Source organism: Ranitomeya variabilis, chromosome 1 (assembly GCF_051348905.1).
Source record: "Ranitomeya variabilis isolate aRanVar5 chromosome 1, aRanVar5.hap1, whole genome shotgun sequence".
Lineage (NCBI taxonomy): Eukaryota > Metazoa > Chordata > Amphibia > Anura > Dendrobatidae > Ranitomeya > Ranitomeya variabilis.
The window spans coordinates 1,111,583,231-1,111,606,116 of NC_135232.1; the positions used below are offsets into that span (position 1 = coordinate 1,111,583,231).

General features: G+C 44.8%; 1 protein-coding gene across 1 annotated transcript in view; it reads left to right on the forward strand.

Annotated features, from left to right (window-relative positions):
• LOC143793317 (uncharacterized) overlaps window positions 1–22,886 on the forward strand; it is a 76,177-nt gene that overhangs the window by 44,262 nt on the left and 9,029 nt on the right. The window contains exons 3-4 of the mRNA XM_077280187.1: window positions 4,402–4,537; window positions 5,800–5,888. Of these exons, the coding sequence (XP_077136302.1) occupies window positions 4,402–4,537; window positions 5,800–5,888 (225 nt within the window). The remainder of the gene's footprint in view (window positions 1–4,401; window positions 4,538–5,799; window positions 5,889–22,886) is intronic.

Sequence of the window (22,886 nt, forward strand, 5' to 3'; positions counted from 1 at the left end):
ATCCACCTGGATCAGGTGGGGTTCATGAGGGGTAAGGAAGCAAGAGACAACACAACAAAAGCTTTGAACCTAATTTAAAGAACTAGACTCAAGTCACAGCTACTGTCTGCTGATGCAGAAAAGGCATTTGATATGGTGAACTGGACCTTCATGAATGAGACGCTCTCCCCACTAGGCCTGGAGTCCAATATTCTACTGTGGATTTTGGTCTCATACCCAAAACCATCTGCCAGTGTAAAAGTAAATGGGGGTCCTCTCCAAGGATCTTAATATATGAAACGGTACAAGACACGGGTGTCCGCTATCCCCGCTGATCTTCCTTCTCACATTAGAACCTTTCCTCAGTAGAATGCGATCTAACAATGACATAGCGGGTCCCTGCATTGATGGCTCTCCGTACAAAATTGCGGCTTATGCAGATGATCTGCTTTTCTTTAACAAACCAAAAACTTTCCTACCCAATTTAATTACAAAATTCAGCACTTAACGATAGCTTCTCAAACTGTAAAACTAACTTTTCTAAGTCTGAAGCCTTGAACATCAACATTCCACACTCTGTCCTAAATTCATCTGGATGGGAAAACCACATTAGAGCTACATTGTCACCCTAAATCCTCAGAGGGTTATAGGCTTCCAGATTTCAGATCATATTATATTGCCTCTCACCTTTCAAGAGTATTAGACTGGTGCAGGAATTGGTCTGGGAAAGCATGGGTTGGAATTAAACAGAGCTTTACAAACACCCCATTAATAACCATCCCCTGGCTCGTGATATCCACGGTCTCTACACTCAATTCTCATCCTATAGTTGGGGCCACCGTGGCATCCTGCAACAATCCCTCGGAAAATTTACCATTCTATTCCTCCATGTATCCTGTCTTGGGCAATCCACTTTTTTCCCCTTTGGAATTGAGGATGAGGTTTTCCGCTCCTGCTTCGAAAAGGGCAATTATAGAGTGTCACATTTTGGACAAGAGAACATTTGGCAGTCAAAGACCAACTTCAGGTTCTCAAAACAGCTCTGCCCTTTGGCCACTGGAAAATTGGGCAACTTGCTCGTTTTTTCTATTCTTTGCCACCGATAACCTTTTATAAAAAATGAGAACAAATTTTGAGATAGAATGTTCAAAGACCAGCCACTTAAGACACAGCTTGTCATTCTCATATTCCCTCCTGATGGAACCCCCAGACCAGCTTAAAACACTTTTTCAAACTCAATGTGAGATGGACCTGAATTGTACTGCAGCGCCCCAGAGTTCTGGTCGTTGCAGTACTGTGGCTTCGCCGCTAAGGGGAGCCATGGTACGTTCGATGGCACCGAAGGAGTTCCTCCAATCAGGTATCACAGACACCAATATATTTCACAGCTGGGCCTCCGGGGGGAGCTAAGGGTGCTATTCATTAGGCCACTCCCCACCATAGTGGGTAAACTGGGGGTCAGGCAGAAAGTTAGGGAGAACGCTGACGGGATTGAACGGAGCAACACCCTGTGGCAGGGGGTGTTGTGAAGGGAGAGACTGTAGGGTCTCTGCCAGGGGTGGGATCCTGGCAGAGGCTTGGCATTGAAAGAACGTAACGGGTCCGCGCAGGCTCCTGGAAGCGGCGGGACTCAGGAAAGGACTAGAAGCGAGAGAGATTGTGCTGAGTGAGAAACGAGATCAAGCAGAAGGAGAATACCAGCAGGGGTTTTGTTGAAAGAGGCAGCACCCTGCTGAGGCGCAATACCGGTGGCCGGAACGCCGAGGGAGTGGATTAGAATACAGCTTCAAGCCATACTCTAAACAGCGGCAGGACAGTCGGTCTCAGGCGGGCTGTCTACCACATATCACCTATGAAGTCTTGGGGGGGCAATTGCGGGAGAGGGGCGACTCTAGGGTCCCGGAAGAACTCCAGGCCTACCTGACAAACGGGTGCCATTCCAACCTGAATACAGGGAAGGGGTGGATTGCAGAGGAACATCAAATCGAGTTGTGAGGGAACTTAAGAAACAGACACAACCGTTGTGGGGTTACTTTCCGTAAGCACAGCAGGGAAGGACTACAACACATAGCGCTAGAAGGAAGGCACAGATTTCCACCTGAGAGGAGAACTCTGGAGGTGCCATTGGACCGGCCGGACTTGCGTAGCCTGGTGAACCGTGTTCCGGACTGAGGACTCAGAGATCTCCAGTAAAGAGCTAAAGAGACTGCAACCTGGTGTCCTCGTTATTTACCGCGACTTACACCCCACAACTGCACCGTTCCATCTCTATCATTACTACCACCTATTTCACCGGACGTCCCCCACTGACGGACAGGGCCACGGACCGGGTCTAGCCACCGTGACAACCCCGAGACTGAGACCCAGAGGCCCGGCTCCGGGTACCCCTTGGCCCTGCGGCGGTGTGGGGGCGCTCCAGTACCTTGACAAATGATCAATGGAGGCGCTTCTTTATCTTGACACGGAAAACATCCATCAGCTCACGATTTCAAGAGGCCGGGTACATATGACTTTCTCTATGGTGCAGAGTTCCAACTCACCTACACTCTATATTTCCAGAGGCCAGTCCTATGTGTTGGAGATGTAGGGAGGAGGAAGAAAGCCTTCTACATATTTCTGGGAAAAAGTACAACTAGTGATTCGTAGATTCACGGATCTCATTTCTGACCTTGACTCGGCTATCGCTCTCCTTCAGCACAGTGACATCCCCCTAAAAACGTATAAAAACTCGATTCTGAGACACCACCTCGACAGTCTCACTTTAGTTCAACGATCACCAACACTCATGATAACTTCTACAAAACATGGTTTTATTGACTGGAATTTAGATCCTCAGCAGATTACCTGGACCCTATGGAAGATGGATAAGCATACACCTCAAGATGTTCTCAGATGTCCCCCTTTTCCCTTCATATTCCCTTCCCTCATTCCTCTTGTCTTGGTGTTTGTGTTATGTCTCTTAATTCTTTCTCTCATTCTTTTGCGTTAATTTATTTGGGCAGGTAACGATTCGTTTCAGTACGACTCATAAATCTGCTGTTTTACTCTAAAAATGTTGAATCAATGTATAATTTGCAATTATACTGCAGTATATACTCTTATCTTTTTGTTATATAAGACACGCTACTGATGTTTTCAATTAAGGCTTCTGTTATGAATTGTACTTGTTTCCCTTTACAAAAATTAATAAGTTAAATAAAAAAAGGCTTCATATCTGTCCCACAATTGCATCAAATAAGAGGGAAAATGCATAAAAGAAAAGCTGCAAATAAGCAATAATCAGAGAAGATTGTTATTGCGTTGTGTGATGAGGACACCCGCAGAAAAAAAGCAGCAGAAACAATTCAGTATTTTCTCTAGATGTGAACACTGCTGTAGCATTACAGTTTTATAAAGAAAAAAAATTATGGGTTTAATAGAGAACAAATATCAATTACGCCATTTTTTTTTTTACGTCATTTACTGATTCTTGTACATGCAATCGTTAAAGCAATTACCAAATTCTACTGTCTACGTCATCGTGGGCTGTGGCTCCTAGATAAAGCAAAAGCATGAAAACGTGGAAATGTGAGTTTCGGGGAGAACGGGGAAGTCGGGATGGAGGAAAAGTGAATAATTAATGTACTGAGCAGAGAGAAGTGGCCCTGCCCCAGAGTTCACAGGAGACCATGATACTTGACATGCAAAGCACTACGATGGTATTGCTGTGTATGTTACAAGTGTTAGGAAAATCGCTGGTTCAAGTCCTCTAAAGACACGAACATATACAGTAAAAAATTAAAATGAAAAATTTTTTTTTTTAAATAACCCAACTCCCCCCCCCCCCCCCCCCCATTAAAAATAAAAAAATAAATAAAAATAAACATTTGATTTTGCTGAGTACATAAAAGTCCGATCTATTAAAATATAAAATTAATTAACTCGGTAGGTGAATGGCACAATGATGAAAAAAAAATCGAAATACCAGAATTACACTTTTTCGGCAGCTGCAACAATGCAGTAAGATAAGAATCTATCAAAACATCGTATCTACCCCAAAATGGTATCAAAATCGTCAATACGGGGCGCAAAAAAATAAACCTCCAAATTCTCAAATTCTTATTTTATTTTTTTTTTACCACTTTTTTTTTTTTTCTTCTTATTTAACTATACCTGTTTGGCTAGGTCGGTTTTACTGTATCGTGAACATGGTTTAAAAAAAAAAAAAAAAAAAAAGCAATTGCAGAAGTTTTGCTTTTTTTTATTTTTTCTCTACTTTGGCACGCTTGGAATTTTTTTCCAGTTTTACAGGGCATTGCATGATAAAATAAACATTTTTCATCATTGAAAAGTACAACCCTGGACACAGGACATTGTGTGTGGGGGTAGGAATTTCCCAAAGCGGAGACTCTCTGTGATATGAAATCTTTCCTTTTCTTCCAGATACAGAATCTTGTTTCTGCTGCGTCAGTGGCTTCTGTGTAAGTCCTTCTGATTGCCCGCCTTGCTCTTCTGGCTTTTACCAGCCATGGGGCGGTCAGGTGTCATGTCTGCCGTGTCCCGCTGGACTTTATACCAAGTAAGGAACCATTTCATATTTATAAAATGTATCACAGGGATTGTGTGTATTTTCTCAGAAGAAAGCGGCAGTGTGTTTTTGTTTGTGTATATATTTTTTTTTTATCCTGGACAATGTATAATAATAATCTTTTATTTATATAGCGCCAACATATTCCGCAGCGCTTTACAGACATTATCGCTGTCCCCAATGGGGCTCACGATCTAGATTCCCTATCATCATGTCTTCGGAATGTGGGCGGAAACTAGAGCACTTGGAGGAAACCCACGGAAACGTGGGGAGAACATACAAACTCCTTGCAGATATTGTTCTTGGTGGGATTTGAACGCAGGAACTCTGTGCTGCAAAGAAACTATGCTAACCACTGAGCCACCATGCTGCCCAATGTCTTTTTAAATTGGAGAAAAATGTATTTAAATGTTTTGAAAGTTTCTGAATATTCAGTAAATAAAACTTCTGCAGTTGCTCTGTTATTCCTCCTGGAAATGTATGTACAGGGTGGGCAATTTATATGGATAGACCTAAATAAAATGGGAAAGGTTGGTGATATCAACTTCCTGTTTGTGGCACATTAGTATATGGCAGAGGGAAAACTTGTCAGCCATTTTGAAGTCGGCCATTTTGGATCCAACTTTATATTTTCAAATGGGAAAGAGGGTCATGTGACACATCAAACTTATTGAGAATTTCACAAGAAAAACAATGGTGTGTTTGGTTTTAACATAACTTTTATTTTTTCATGAGTTATTGACAAGTTTATGACCACTTATAAAATGTGTTCAAAGTGCTGCCCATTGACCATAAACGGTAGCACTAAATTGGAAAAAAAAAAAAAAGTCCCCATCTCTAGAACTATATGATGGAATTGAAGAAAAAATAAATCCATAATACTCAAGGAAGCAGAGGAAATAAAATAAGAGTAAAAACTGTCATTTTTTTTTTACTTGGTGACAGGTCCTTTTTGAATGGAACTTGCACACTGTGAACTCCCAGTTTTACAATTTATGCACAGTGTAAACTTAAACGCTTAGTTTAATAAATGAAAATTGTAAATGCGAAGCATCATTTATATCATAGAATGTACCGTTTCCCTGCAGTGGCTGCTACTGGGGAAATGTAGTATTACAGGCCAACATTGTTTTTTCCCCAGATGACCTGCATACAGTCGTTCTCCATCCAGTCACCAGGTATAAGCTCTGTCATATAACGTCTCTGTACTTACCATGGATATCTGAGCCGTGCATTTCTATTTTTCATCACAGCACTACGGGAAGTGTAATCTGCCAGTCGTGCGACCCTGGGTATTTCACAAATGAGACGGCATCTGTATCTTGTAGGCCTTGTGAAAAAGGTAAGACCAGACGTGTACATTAACTAAAGTGGTGCCCAGTACTAACAGATCTACATTAATGCCCCTTTATCAATCTACATAATCTAACATTTCTCAGCCTTCCTTGCAGGTGCAGTATCTGCTCAGAACTCTTCAGTGTGAACTGTAGCTTACACTAGAAACTTACATATGCCAGGAACACTAACACTTCCCTGTATTATACACGCTCGGCTAATCTGCCAGGGACTGTCAACCGTATGTACTAGTGCAGCACCCCAGGTCACTGGTTGCTGCAGTGATGTTACTTTTCCTTCGGAGAAGGTGATTTCATGCTCAGAGGCAAAGGAGTTCTCTTTACCAGGTAAGGCACACACATGCAACACATTCCGAATCCAGGCCAGGAGGGGGAGCTCAATACCCGGATTCAGGGGAGCTTCCCTTTTTTTGTTTCCTGACCTGGAGGAGGAGTTAGGTTAGTTGCAGGGAGACACTGAAGTGGAAGGACGTCTGGAGCAGACATGAGAGGTCTGGCAGCCACGTGGAGCTGCAGCCTCTGGAAAGGAGCAACAACCTGAGGGGTTGTATGTGGAGTTGCTGGAAGGGAAGGGGCACCAGAAAGAGACAGAGCTCAGAGGGGAATTGTGGCTGGGCACCCTCAGACAGTGAGTGCAGACCATACTTTGCCAGCAAGCTTAAGGCCGCAGGGACCTCACACATAATCACTACTTGGAAAAGGCTCACGGACCTCTACTGGTATAGGAGAACTCCCACTTGCCTCTAAGTCGGCCGGACCACCATCAATCCGTGCCTGGTACCCTGGACTGTGGCCTGTCACTCACAAGTAAACCAGGTAAAGACTTATCACTTGTCTCCTCTATTTATTCACCGGCTACACCATCTACGCCACACACCTGGGGACCCCGCTTCACCTGTGGGAAGTGTAACATCTGGGCAACATCTCCCTATTGACGGAACTCCACAGGTGGGGTCACCACAAACATTGAACATTAACCCCTTTAGCGTTGATGCCCAGGGCCACGGACCGGGTCGCAGCCACCGTCACATCCCTCTCTTGCGACCGGACCCGGTACCGAGTACCCCACTGCCCTGTAGACGCGTCACTAACGAGCAGCAGAATTGTGAATGCAGCTCTAGAATATAGTGGAGAAACACATACACAACATATTTTACATGCGAACAGTTCAGTGTCAGTCAGCTGGACATACAGTCGAATGATCCTGAAATTATTCTGCTCATTTATAAATCTGATAAGTGTTATTTAAATACGGTGAAAAAAAAAGATGAAAATATCCCATGACACTCCTGGTCTTAATTATTTCTGTGTTTTGCTTTCGAAGCCAAGAAGGAGGTAATGTCACTAGGGGGATAATAGCTAAAAAATGTACATAATTTTAAGAAAAGTCTCCTATTTCAGACAGAAATACTGTGTATCACATATACAGAAAAGGATATAATTGGTATCTCATTGCTCCTTATGATGTGTGGGTCCCATATCATTAAAGTGCAAGTGTAAGGCAGTGGACAAGAGAGAAGAAGAGTACAACTGAAGATAGCTGAGTAATTTCAAGTCAACACCATCATCTGTTGGTCAAAGGCACAAGTGAGGGTAAAGAAAGAATTACAGTAGTAGGAACCTAATAGTGGGAACCTATTTTCCAACCGGAAGGATTTGAAGACGACAACAGGTCAGGTGACATCTGTGTCACAGTGATTAATTATAAAAGACCTGGCAGAGGCGAGAAGAGGGAGTTGGCGTCAGAACCTGGACAGGTTGTGTGGCTGAGGGGGACTTGCAGTCACTATCGCCACATAAGGGTCCAAGAGTGATCAGATGTCGAAAAAGGCCTGAGCTGAGAGGAAGATCGTTGACCTTGGCTGATGGGAAGATCTGATACTAAAAGCAGTGCTAATCAAATGAAACAAAAGGAGTGATCACACCGTACTGGGCTGTTGCATGCTTGATTAATCTTGCGGAGTACTGTGTCCAAAAGTACTGACCCACAGAGAAATCCACAAAAATGTATAAGGGAGGAAGGCATGTTAAAATTTCATCAAGGCTTTATTTCACATTTACAAAAGATAAAATCTTCACGTGTTAGCAGGAAACACTGACACGTTTCTGGATTACAGTGAGAAAAAATGAACTATTCCTCCCACCAAGAGACACAAAGTATCGCTAAAGAAGGTGAAAAACGTGACCCCATAGGGGCTTCTCTGGTTTGGGAAAAAAATTATGTTCCAACAAGCCATTAAAATGAATTCTTTCAGTTCCTCTGAATACGCACTATGTCGGTCCAAATTGAAAGAGATGGCTTGTAACGCTAAATCGTATGGGAGGTAAGAATATAAATTCTGTCACAAGATATCTATCTATCTATCTATCTATCTATCTATCTATCTATCTATATATAATTGTCTAAGGGTTTTTCTGTCTGTCTGTCCCGTTTATTCATTCTCTGATTGGTCGAGGCCGCCTGGTCCTCAACCAATCAGCGACGGGCATAGCATGGCGACGATGATGTCATAATGGAAATCCCGCGTCTCTGATTGGTCGAGGCCGCCAGGCCTCGACCAATCAGCGACGGGCACAGTCGGAATCATCATTGTCCATATACTACGGGGACATGCATATTCTAGAATACCCGATGCGTTAGAATTGGGCCACAATCTAGTAAAAGTATAATTGTCTTCCCACACCATATTATCAAAGGCTTGTAGAACTGAAGTACTATCACGTAAAAAAACAGGCGTGCGTAATAGTAGGGGCTGAAGGTGTCGATCAACCCATGTGCTTAGTTAGGCCTCTTTTACACTTCCGTTTTTTACAATCAGTCACAATCCATCAAATTGTTGAAAAGACGGATCCTGTGCAGATTGTAAAGAACGGGTGCACTGGGTCTGTTTTTTGACGGATCCGTTGAGGCTATGTGCGCACGTTGTGTATGCATCTTTGCCGCGTTTTTCTGCTGCGAAAACGCATACACAACACAACCCAGGTTAAAAATAATAAAAAATAAAAAAATCGTGATATTCCTTCCGGCGTCACCCACAGTCTTCCTGTGGCCTTCCCGATGCTGCCGGCAGCTCCCGTTCCCAGTAATGCCTTGCAGGGCCGCCATCAGGGCATTACTGCCCTGACTGGCGTATGGGGCCCGGTGGCCAGAGGGGGCCCCATACGCCGCATAAACAGGGCCCTTAGTGGCGCTGCGGCAACACTATTGACGTGCGGGCGTGGGGTCAATAGTTAACAGCCGCCAGCCATTCGGAGGCTGGCAGTTGACGTCAGCCGTAGGGCGCACGTTGACGGCATCTGACATGTCAGTTGCCAGCAAGTGCGCGCTTCAGCTGAGTGGAGGGAGCTTCGCCTTCGCTGCAGGAGTGCGGCCAGGTAAGAAGAACTTTTTTTTTTTCGATCCGGGGGGCCCCGGGGCAGAATGCAGGAGACACTGGGGGCAGAATGAAAGACATGAGGGCAGGATTGGATCATGGGGCAGGATGGATATGATGGAGACAGATTGGGCAGGATGGGGAGATCATATGGGGCAGAATGGATACTCATGAGGGCAGGATGGGAGAACATATGGCTGGAGCCAGGAATGACACACACAGGGCCCAGGATGGGGAAATATTATTACCATAGGGGCTAATTAAGGGATATTACTGCAGTCATGTATTCATTTTATTTTTTGAGGATACCGTTTTAAATGGGGGGGCGGTCCTGTTACTGTGTAGAGTGATACTATGTCGCCTTTTTTTTCTTCATGTGGTGTAATGTAGAAGTTGGGAAAAATTAAGTAATGTGTTCTGCAAGTGGAGCTCGAGATAACTGTTATTTTCTGTAGAGACGAGCCCTGGCTGGAAGAAATGGAGGGCTGTGCTGGATGAAAGATGAAATACAAAGATGAAGGACTTCACCTAGAGATGTCACTGGTGAGTCAGTGTGTTACCTATACACTGACACTATACACTGTATACTATATACAGAGCTCCTGTGTATAATACCACCAGTGATGACTATTACCTGTACACACACTGCATACGAAGTACAGATCTCCTGTGTATAATGGCACTGATGGTGATAGTATTGTTTTTTTTTATTATTACTGATCAGTATTGTAGTATTCAGTCACTATGTTATTATTATTTATTGTTATAGCGCCATTTATTCCATGGCGCTTTACACGTGAACTATGTGGTGGTAATATGTGGTCTGGTCATGGTGTTGTGGTATTTGTTCCCTGTATTTGATATTATTCGATCACTGTGGTGGTAATATGGTGTCTGATCATGGTGTTGTGGTATTTGTTCTTTGTATATATTATTCGGTCACTGGTGGTAATATGTGGTCTGGACATGGTGCGGTGGTATTTGTTGGTTGTTTGTGATATTATTGGTCATTTTAAAAATTGAAAAATATACCTAAATTGTATTGCATATTTTAACAGATATTTAGTAGATTACAGTAGAGTAGGGCCCGGCCAAAAGTGTCTACCGTGTTATGGTGGTGGCTTAAAAAAAATCTTTTGGCCAAATCAAAAGCTGCCGGCTATATGTGTGATCTGGTGATGGCGGGAACTGGAATGTGTGATAGATGAGAAGTGGAGTTTTTTTCCAAGAGAGAGCGGTGGGACTGTGGACATTTCAAGGGGTGGAGGCGGGGCTGGGGTGGAGCCTGGGCGGAGTCTCAAAGGGGCCCCAAAAATTTTGCCAGTATGGGGCCCCAAAATTTCTAGTGGCAGCCCTGATGCCTTGCGAGCAATGAACTGTGATGACGTAGTGGTCTCGCGAGACCGCTACATCATAGGGTCATTTCGCTATGCACCACTAGGAACCGAAGCTGCCGGCAGCATCGCGAGCATCGGGAAGACTGCGGTGACGCCAGAAGGTAGGAATATCACAATAGATCCAGGAGAAAATGGACCTATACAATTTGTTCTGCAATTTCTCCTGAATACAATAATACCCCACATGCGGTGGAAAACTTCTGTTTGGGCGCACGGCAGGGCTCAGAAGGGAAGGAGTGCCAATTAATTCTGGAGCACAATTTTGGCTGAAATAGATTGCAAATGCCTTGTCACATTTGAAGAGCTCCTGACATGCCAAATAGTAGAAACCCCCCACAATTGACCCCATTTTGGATACCACATATCTGGAGAAATTCATCTAGGGTGTGTAGTTAGCATCTTTAACCCTCAGGCAATTCAATGAATTGTATAACATTGGGAAATTACTATATTTTTTTTCCACTAAAATGTTACTTTGGTCCCAAGTTTTCAATTTTCAAAAGGGATAATGGGAGAAAAAGAATGGTACAATTTACCGTATTTTTCGGACTAGAAGACTCACCGGACCATAAGACGCACCCCAAATTTGGGGTGAAAATTGCAGAAAAAAAGATTTTTTTATAAGATGGGGGTCCGTCTTATTGTCCGAATTTAAGATCTCTTACCTGAGGGCAGGCAGTGGCACAGCAGGGTCACAGGAGGCATGGTGGTGGTGGCAGAGATGAGGTGATGCTGAGGTGCGGTGGGCGGAACGGCGTGCACCTGAGCAGGGTCCCATCCTGCTTAGGTGGGCGACGCCATGGCCTGGTGTCCATGGGGAAGTTGCGGCAGTGCTGTGGCGGCGGCAGATGTGCGGTCACTTCCTCAGGTGGCAGCGGCCAGGGTCCCTTCCACATTTGAGGTGACGCCACTGCAGTATTGAAGGAGAGCAGCAGAGCTGGGTGAGTCACGGTTTTCCCGGCATTGTGGCGGCGACAGAGGTGCGGGGATGATGTGGCGTGGTGACCGATATGGCGTGAGCAGGGTCCCGTCCACATTTGAGGTGAATCCGCGGCCCGGTATTGAAGGAGAGCAGCAGAGCTGGGTGAGTTACGGTTATTCCGGTGGCGGCGGCCATCTTTCTGAGGCCGCGCGTGCGCAGATTCAGTACTCTGCTTCCCAGGGCTTCAGGAAAATGGCCGCGGGAGGCCGCGCGTGCGCAGATGGAGATCGCGGCGGCCATTTTCCTGAAGCCGAGATCTCAATCTGCGAACTCGGCTTCAGGAAAATGGCCGCCGCGATCTCCATCTGCGCACGTGCGGCCTCCCGCGGCCATTTTCCTGAAGCCCCAGAAAGCAGAAAACTCAATCTGCGCACGCGCGGCCTCAGGAAGATGGCCGCCGCCACCGGGAAAACCGTAACTCACCCAGCTCTGCTGCTCTCCTTCAATACCGGGCCGCAGATTCACCTCAAATGTGGACGGGACCCTGCTCACGCCATACCGGTCACTGCGCCACATCATCCCCGCACCTCTGTCGCTGCCACAATGCCGGTAAGCCTATGTTCCAACTATAAGACGCACCCTCCATTTTCCTCACAATTTTTTTGGAGAAAAAGTGCGTCTTATAGTCGGAAAAACACAGTAAGCAACTTCTCCTGAGTACGCAGATACCCCATGTGTGGTCAAAAACTACTTTTGAGGCACAGTACAAAGCTCAGAAGGGAAGAAGCGCCATAATGGAGTTCAGATGTTGCTGGAATGATTTGAGGTTGCCATGTCACATTGGCAAAGGTGCCAGTACAACACCAAGTCCCTATAATTGACCCAATCTTACAAACTACATCCCTCAATGAATTCATCTAGGGGTGCAGTGATCATATTGACATCACATGTGCCTCACAGAATTATGATATGTGGTGCGCCTAGGTCCCTCCACTACCCAGATTACATTTTCACACTGTGAAATTTGTAAAAGTGGCACCAGTATTTGTCACACAATTTCTGCTGAATGTGGCAGTATCCCATATGTGGCCGTACAGACTACACTTCTTGACCACATGACGAGACTCTGGGGGGATGGAGCGCTATTCGACTCCTGGAGAACAAATTAATAGAACAGTTTGCGGACTCCATATACAGAGCCCTTAAGTGTTAAGAGCAGAATCCCCCTCAAGTGACCCCATTTTAGAAATTATACCCTTTTTTGGGAATTTCTCTACAGATGTAGTGACTAGGGTTGAGGGAAACGGATCGGACATTTTCAAAAGTCGCCGACTTTCAGCAAAGTCGGGTTTCATGAAACCCGACCCGATCCCACTGTGGGATCGGCCATGCGGTCGGCGATCTTCGTGCCAAAGTCGCGTTTCATATGACGCTTTCCCCGCCATTTTTTCAGCCAATGAAGGAGTGTGGGCAGCGTGATGACATAGGTTCCGGCTTGCTTTGTGCGGCGTCACATGGGGTAAAACCGCCATCTTAACGTTTGGGATATAGCGATTTGCACAGTGAAACACAAACTTTGCAGGGACGGAGGAGAGAGAGAGAGAGAGAAATAAATACCCATTGACCTGCATTGGGTTTCGTGTTTCGGTTGGCCCCCGACTTTTCACAATAATCGGCCGATTTCACATGATCCGACTTTCGAGACAGTCGGGTTTCACGAGACCCGACTCGATCCTAAAAAAGCAAAAGTCGCTCAACCCTAGTAGTGACAATTTTGACTCCATGGGTGTTTTCCAGAAACGAGCAGTAGTGGATGATTTCAAATAAAAATTGCAAATCTACTATTGAAGTCCCCAGTACCTTTCAGACCAGTACGTTGTAGGGACCAGGTCATGCTTCTGGAGACATGCACTCATAAATTAGGCGGGCTCTCATTGCTGCACAAATGCTAAATATAAAACCTACTAGGGAAAAAATGAGCAAAAACCCTGCCATAAATAAAAAGCAAAAAGTGCATCTAAATAAGTTTTTAGTAATACTGTTTTTGATCAAAAATAGCATAAAAGCCATCCCACCACGACAAGGTAACTCTTATCCTACACTGTCTAATATTAACCTTACCATGTGTCAATGTTTGACCTCAGTGTGAATAAGGAATGCCAAACATGTAGACGCTTTATGTGGTTTAGGACAGATATATATCTTTGTACCGTGTTAGCCAGTAGATAGAAAAATCTTTAGAATTGAGCCACTGAGGACTCTAAATTCTAAATATTTTTTTTATGTGGTTTAGGCACATAGAGGCTCAAAAGGGAGGGGGCATTTGGAAGTACAGAATTTGCTGGATTTCTTTTGGGGTGTGAGGAGCCATGGTACTTTTTCTAGAGCCTTTGTACTAACAGTAACTTGGAAAGCCCTCTATGTCGGGGTCGTCACGACAATAACCCTCATTCACCAGTCATTCCAAATTAAAGTATGCGCAGAGCATCTGGTACCGGGTAAGAATGAGTCAGACAAAAGCTGGTTCAATCTTAGTTGATGCTCGTGCGTCCACAAGTGTCGGCAATGATCACAGCAACTGCGTTTATTTCCGGATACACAGTACTATATTGTTCTACAAAAAGGAATGCATTAGGCGGGGTTTAAGCAGTATATGTCTAGTATTCAGTCTTTCTGATTTGTCCTGATGTCTCCTGGCGAATCCTCCTTTCTTCACATTCCTGAAGTTTCAATTTCAGAAGAAATGATACTTCTTTCCTCAGAGACAAAAACTAGGGCAAAGGTGAATACTAGCAGCCATTTTAAATACAGTTACATCTGCAAGCATAGGAAAAACTTATTGTTTCACAGTATAAGATTATATAAAAGTACAAAAAGGTATAAAGATATATATTTTCACCTTGACAATCCCCCCCTAAACACTAAGTTTTTCCCTTCAAGAAAGATCCTTCGAGACTGTCCATGTGATGGGGAAAGGGGAGGTGGATTTCTTCATTCAGACACCTCAGAAGCTCTCCCCTTGCGAGAGGCCTCCAGGCAGCTGAACCCTTCACTAACCTCACATGGAGTTCTCCTGCTGTCCCTAAACTAAGTCTCTTAGCGTCATCTGAGAATAGGGGGTTTTGTCTAATTTCTTGAGGGGGACATACTTAGGGATCTCCCCTGGATTAGTACCATCGTACTCTAGTGGGTCTACTTCTTGATTGAGGAAGGTGCCAGTCGGAATTGCTTTGGCAATAACCTTTTTATACAAGGGAATGACACAACAGAGAATTATCGATCCAATTATAAGGAGGGCAATCAATACCAAACAAGCTTGTTGAAAGAATCCCTTGAGCCCACCCAACCAGCCGGAAAAGAAAGATGTGTCTACTCCAGCATTAGTTTTCAATTCTGCTGCTAACCCAGTTATCTTTTTAAGGGCTATCATGGTTTTTCCGTTTACTCCAGAGTTCTGAGGGATATAGGTACAACATTCTTCTCCTACCATCCCACAAACTCCTCCTTTCTCAGCTAAAATCATATCAAGGGCTAGTCGGTTTTGGAGAATCATTCTAGTGTTAGGGCTTAATTCCTCAACTATACCCTGAAAGGCATCTTGGCTAAAGTTGACGAACCTTTGTTCACTGTAATATATGTAATTGATCCAATCAACATTTTTATTAATCTGCACCTGTGGGATTAGAGAAGCAAAGCCGGCATAAATCTGGTTCTGAGCTTTAAACTGGTCAGGCACCCCCCTTGGCACTCCAATGGCATCAATATATACTAGTGGATCTTCTTCATAACTCATGTGGAGCTGATCGAGACTTCTCCTCTTTCTGGTAGGTTCATCTGGTACCTCTGGATTCCAAGGTAAAATCTTGAGCTGCATAGCCAGTTTAACTAGGGTGCATTGACCTGTCCAGGCATTAGGCAACCTAGGACGGAGCTTACCATGTCCACATAACCAATAAATATCATACATATATTGTGTATGTTTAATTAGCAAGTCAGTATCTAGAGAACTGTTCTCTTTGCAGAAACCTGTCTCGAAGATCCCTACTGGTGTACCTGTGGTGTCGTGGGAATTATAGCAGGTGTAATTGTCAGTTAATACGGTTACTTCTCCTGGGACCTTTAGTTTGGGTTTCTCATGAATTAGTGGGACGTAATCTGGGCAATCAGTGGACTTCAGACCTTTCAACAGATTCATGACACAGGCAGTGGTGTTGTCATCAGGAAAAAGCAATGCATGTGTGTACAGATGCGTATTCGCAGCAGCACAAGCAATACATCCTACAGAGATATTCTGGACTCTTACATTGTATCTCACCCATTCTAACCATAGGTTTTTCCTTGGGGCTGTTTGTGTTTCTATGGAGAAAACTTCTTGCCAACTGAGACCTGGAATGGGGATTACTTCATTAACTACATTTTGCAAACGCTCACCTGGGCCTGTTTTAGCTGTACTGGTAACAGGGGCCTTGGTTGGTCTGAAGCTAATATCCTGGAGCTGTATGTGGCCTAAATTTCCATTGTATCCACCATTAAATACATAATGATAATGCCTTCCCAGTACAAACGTCTGCAGGTCAGCAGATTGGGGGCTTTCAAGATTTAGGAGGAGGGGGTGACAGTTTCTACCCCATTTACAGCCCCTAGGTGGTTGCGGAAGGGCTGTTAGATGCATTCTCCCATGAAGACTCCTACCTGTCCCATCCTTAGGGAACATGGCTTCGCTAGGTTTATATCCCCAATCATCCCCCGTATTCCAGGCAGCATCTGACCAATAATAACAATTATTGTTGTCATTTCGGGTAACACACATATAAAACTGGATGATTCCCTCTACCACCCGTTGAGTCTCATGGCACTTGACTACATCACAGAAATCAAATCGCCAGATATTTACCGGGGCCGTTAGGTTCACCCAGAGAATAGTGGCACCAGAATTCTTATTTACAATAGGGGCCGAAGAGGTAGGTGCGAGGATGGCCCCCAGCCCCTGGACCAAAAACAACAGCAACATTTTCCTTCAATCATTACTGTGACTAAACGCTGGTTCGGTCTCTTTTACAATGTGAGGCGTGGATCCAGCTAGGTTTTCTTTCGAGCTTGACAGCTGTGGCTGTGGTCAGGAGCACTTGGTATGGTCTGTCAAATCTTGGTACCAGGCTCTTCCGGAAGTGCCGCTTTATCACTACCTAGTCTCCTGGCTCCAAGGGATGGTGTCCAGGAACCTTGTCTGGGTCTGGAAGAGAACTGAAGACAGTTAAATGCACTTTGGCAAGGTGTCCATGTAAGGCCTGCACATAGCTAGTCAAGTCCTGGTACTTGAGCTGCAACTGTTGTGGAAAGAAACATTCAAGATTGGGGCTCCTGCCAAACAGAATCTCATATGGTGACAGTCCTGTCTTCCTGTTTGGGGTATATCTTACTGAAAACAAAGCTAGAGGAAGGCATTCTGTCCACGGTTTACCAGTCTCTGCCATTGCCTTCTGGATTTTAAGCTTAAGAGTTCCATTTAGTCTCTCCACTTTTCCACTGCTCTGCAGATGGTACGGAGTATGCATGCTTGACTTACCCCCAGTGCTGCCATTACCTCTGACATGATCTCTCCAGCAAAATGGGAACCCTAATCGCTTTCAATAACTTCAGGAACTCCACACCTGCATATGATCTCAGCCATCAGTTTCTTCGCCGTTGTCTTAGCCGTAGCTTTGGCAACTGGGTAGGCTCCTGGCCAACCTGAAAATAAATCAATGCAGACCAACACATACTCATACGTCCCTACCCTAGGTAACTGAATATAATCAATCTGCAGTCTCTGGAATGGGTAAAGGGGCCGGGGAGTGTGTTTGGATGGGGTTTTCACTGTCCTACTCTGATTATGTGTGGCACATATCATGCAGCTCTGTACCTGCCTTTCTGCGCAGGTGGAAAACCCGGGGGCAATCCATTGTTTCTGTAGGGTGTCACACATGGCCGTCTTCGAGTGGTGCACATTCCCGTGCAGAACCTGTGCCATCATTGGGTACAGTACCTGTGGTAGGCAGACCTTTTCACCCCTCCCCCATAGTCCAGTGACGGTATCAGAGCAAGCCCCTATCCTTTGCCACCTATCTTTCTCCTCCTTACTTGCCTGTTCTTGTAACCGGGCTAAGATGTCTTTTGACACAAGTGGAGATGGTGGGGTGTCTAGGTGATGTACTTTAGAGGCTACAGGAGTGCTTGCTGCTTTCTTGGCAGCCTGGTCTGCCAGTGCGTTACCCTTTGCCTGTCCATCAGTGCCTTTGGTATGTGCCTTTACCTTTATGATGCCTGCTTGGGTGGGAATCTGTAGTGCATTCATAAGTTGCTGGACTGCCTCAGCATGTTTAATGGGGTGGCCATTTGCTGTCAGGAAAGCCCTGGCTCTCCAAATAGGCCCATAATCGTGTGCAATGCCAAAAGCATACCTGGAATTAGTGTAGATATTTACAGTCTTACCTTCTGCTAGTTTGCACGCTTCTATGAGCGCCTTGAGCTCTGCTTCTTGTGCAGACATATGAGCTGGCATTGACTCTGCCTTGATTACCTCATGTTCTGAGACCACAGCATATCCGGTACAGAAGCGTCCTTGGTCATCTTGGTGACGGGATCCATCTACAAAAAGCTCAAAATCAGCATTAGATATAGGCACACTAGAGACAGTAGGGAGACCAGCCGTTTCCTGAGACATCAATTCTAGACAATCATGTGGTTTGGAAATCTGATCTTGTTCCTCTGGATCCATTCTAGAAAGAAAAAGTGTGTCCTTTTTCATGTCACCTACTCCTCATCAACCAATCCCCCCCTTTGGATCCATAGGAACTAGAGAAAAGTAGCAGGGTTTAGGACAGTGCACCTTTTCAAAGTCACATTAGTAGGCATGAGAATAGCACACTGAAGACACAGCTGTCCAGCCACAGACATGTGGCTAGGTTGTACTTGGTTAAGGATACTATGTACATCATATGGGGTATGGACCGTCAGTGGGTGATCCAAAACAATCTCTGAAGACTTGTGTAGCAACAGCTGGACAGACAACACAGCCCGAACACAGGAGGGGCTTTCTCTTGCCACTGTATCCAAGCGGTCGCTGTAATAAACAACAGGTCTCTGTTTGTCTCCATGAAGCTGAGTCAGCACACCTGTAACATGTCCTGCATAGATGAGCACTGTCTGCAAGGCAGTCTGCAATACTGTACGGCAGTGCTCGGGTGTCTTGTAATCATATACGGGGCCTGCGGCGTGTAACACTATATCACAGGGAAAATTCCCCTCCTTGGGTGGACATAGCGTCTCCTGGTTGCAAGGGGCCATAAATGGCAAGGTAGGCCTGACACTCTTGGGCTATGACTGGGCCTCCCTTTTTTTTTTTTTTTTCCAGCTATCTGTTGGGCCAAACCACCTCTATGTGACAGGGTAGAGTTGGCTGGGTTCACTATGGCTGCCACCTGGTGGGTAATTATATCCCCATACCCTACTGAGAAAAGAACCTGGGAGCCCTGAGGTGTGATGTAGTAGCGTGAATGACAGGGGAACCAAACTTCAGGTTCTTGGAGAGTCTGGCCTTGTAGGTGTGAGGGTTTCACGGGAAGAGGAGATCTAGGGGCCTTTCCGGGCTGGGGGTCTGCCATCTACACCGATTAAAACAAGCTCTTGGTCTGAGAATTGACATGACAGGTCTTGGGAGGGAGATTCCCAGACATAGGGTTAAAAAGGGATATTGGAAGGTGAGACTGGATTTGTGTACGGTGGGAGGAGGGCAGGAGCTGAAATCTGTTACATGGGCAACTGATAAGGAACTAGAACTGCGTCCTTGTACTGCGGTGGGGGCTAGAGAGCGAGTAAGAATCGCTGTGGCTGCTGATTTAACCTTTAATTTCCCTGCTGATACAGAATGGGCTTTTTGTTACAATGAGAATCTCAGATCTTTAAATACTATCATAAGACACGCATAGAACTTCTCGGCAGTCCAGGATATATTGGTGCCTTGGCTTTAAGGGACATAGGGCTTACAGTCGGGAGTAGAGGCTTAATTACCTGGGGAGGGACCATATTATCCAACAGGGAGCCCCCCTATTTCAGATTATTATTTTTAATTATTTATCTTTCTAACACATTACCCTCAATCACTTTCTCAATTCCTTCTTGCACCACAAAACATCCAGTTTTTTATCATAGTAATAGACAACTTTCCTTTTTCAACGTAGCAAAAACAATCAAAATTCACATCCTCTGTTGATCTTCAATTTACTATATATCAACCACTCAACTTGAAGCAGGTAAATCTTTTACCAATCTTTCAATTACACTGATAACCAAACAATCACTTACAAATTTCCTTCTAAAACTAGGTACTAGATTTCACTTTCAATTTACAATATTTCTTTATACTTCAAAACAATATTGTCGCTTTAACAAAACACAGATCTACCAGCGCATACTACACCAAGAAAATACAGAGCGAACGCAGCTACAGTATATGCCCAGTCCATTCCAAGGACACAGAGATAAGAAAAATCACAGCATTCCTCTACACAGAGAAAGAAGAAAACAATAACACAGCTGTGTGACCCCTCCCATCGGGTATTTTAGAAATAAACACAGAAACGGAATACAGCAGTTCTCAGACTTAATTTCTACAAAACCTTCCTCTGATCCTCCCTCTCAATCAACCTCTTTCCATGCTTCGTTCTTTAAGCCTCGCGCAACTTGTAAATGAGCTTGCGCTTGTTCTCACAATCCCTTATCCTTCAACATGCCCCTTTTGTTCTCTATGAGATTGTGCCATGTAGACGGCTGCAATCTCCCTGACGAGGGCAGTCCTACATGCTCGTACAACCTCTCAACATTCTTGACTGCCTTCTTACCCTCCCGTGACTCTACTATTGTCTTGACTTCCACAGCATCCTCACTTAACTTGTGGGGCACAGAATTCTTCTGCTTTAAGATACGCAGCATGACTTTACAGAATACTATGTCCTGCTACAGCAGACCACTGACAGCGATATCAACACTGTGTCCTATACCACGGAACTTCGCGTTCAACGTACTAGGAAAAGAGCCTCACGCTCAATATTTCCTGTCCCTAACCTGAACAACAGTGATTAACAGACTATCCTGTCACGATATTCCAAACCGTCGGGAGGCGGTCTCCTAGTGAGAGCCCTCCACAAAAAATACAGGTGGTCCCCTCTCGGGACGTCTTGAATTACCTAGTTGGTACAATATCACAGAAGCTGCATCTCCTAATCCTTTCTCTAAGCCGCCCCGCAATCTACAACTTGCTCAATCTTTCACTCCACTTCACTACTAGACAATAGTCACGGGTAGGGTGGTTGAATGGAGTACAGTGACCGGTGGAGGAGGTGTGGTGTACATGAGGACGCGCAGGATGCGACGTCTCTCAGTTGCTGGTTCAGAGCGTGGCACGGGATCGCGCTCGGTCTCACCACTCGACCGGTCACCTCTCGGACCCAAGGAGACCACAGACAAACCAATAACGGCTGAGACACTAGCAAGTGTGACACATACAAAGTATATGATCTCCACTTACCGTGTTTGGAGGGTGATCAGTCCTCGAGGTCAGCCACTACGGGTGTCATCCACGGACGTCCAGGCATGGGTCCAGGGGGTCTCGGATCGCTGGCCACGCCCCACGTTGGTCACGCCAAATTGTCGGGGTCGTCACGACAATAACCCTCATTCACCAGTCATTCCAAATTAAAGTATGCGCAGAGCATCTGGTACCGGGTAAGAATGAGTCAGACAAAAGCTGGTTCAATCTTAGTTGATGCTCGTGCGTCCACAAGTGTCGGCAACGATCACAGCAACTGCGTTTATTTCCGGATACACAGTACTATATTGTTCTACAAAAAGGAATGCATTAGGCGGGGTTTAAGCAGTATATGTCTAGTATTCAGTCTTTCTGATTTGTCCTGATGTCTCCTGGCGAATCCTCCTTTCTTCACATTCCTGAAGTTTCAATTTCAGAAGAAATGATACTTCTTTCCTCAGAGACAAAAACTAGGGCAAAGGTGAATACTAGCAGCCATTTTAAATACAGTTACATCTGCAAGCATAATAATAATAATAATAATAATTTTATTTATATAGCGCCAACATATTCCGCAGCGCTTTACAACTTATAGAGGGGACTTATACAGACAACAGACATTACAGCATAGCAGAAATCACAGTTCAAAACAGATACCAGGAGGAATGAGGGCCCTGCTCGCAAGCTTACAAACTATGAGGAAAAGGGGAGACACGAGAGGTGGATGGTAACAATTGCTTTAGTTATTTGGACCAGCCATAGTGTAAGGCTCGGGTGTTCATGTAAAGCTGCATGAACCAGTTAACTGCCTAAGTATGTAACAGTACAGACACAGAGGCTATTAACTGCATAAAGTGTATGAGAACATGATGGAGGAACGTGATTATGTTGTTGTTTTTTATTAATAGGCCACACAGGGATAATTAGGTTAATGCGTTGAGGCGGTAAAACAGCATAGGAAAAACTTATTGTTTCACAGTATAAGATTATATAAAAGTACAAAAAGGTAAATATATATTTTCACCTTGACCTCTATATTTACGATACCACATGACGGACCAGAGTAGGGACCTTTTTTTGTGGATTGATTTGAAGCTTTTGTTAGGAACATTTTATATAACATATGGGATCACATTTATCCTTCGCTCTACACTGAGCACGTGCATCGGGATTTACATCTAAATCTCCAAGTGAGCTGATTCAGATGAAACACCTGAGGGATTCATTCACTAATGAGGCAGCAGAGTTACTCTGGACTCCATCTGGCTGTAATGTGCCCAGGATGGCACCCATGGGTGAGCTGCTGCTTCGTAACACCTTGGCACATTACAAATAAATCTTTTCCAAGTACATAAGTGTTGTGCTGTGTACATTGCATTGTACTCACTTGAAGCCCGGAGGCCTTCACTGTCTCAATGTCCATAGTTCCTGGACCAGCCGCACACAGGACATTTCAGTCATTTTCTTACATTCAGATTGAACTATGCCTACTTTAACAGGTCATTAGCCATAGGGATTCCTTGTCCAGTACCGCAGTATTCCCGAGCTCCGCTACTTTTTCCTCATGGGGTATCCCGTCTGGTTTCCTCTGTATGGAAAGGATTGAGGCACTCTCCTCAGTGCCTATTTTGGGCCGTAGACTCCAGACGTGGCAGGAGGCTCTGCAAGAAATTTGGTATGACCTCATACTGCCAGAACAATATGGACTTCATGAGCCACAGGTCCTA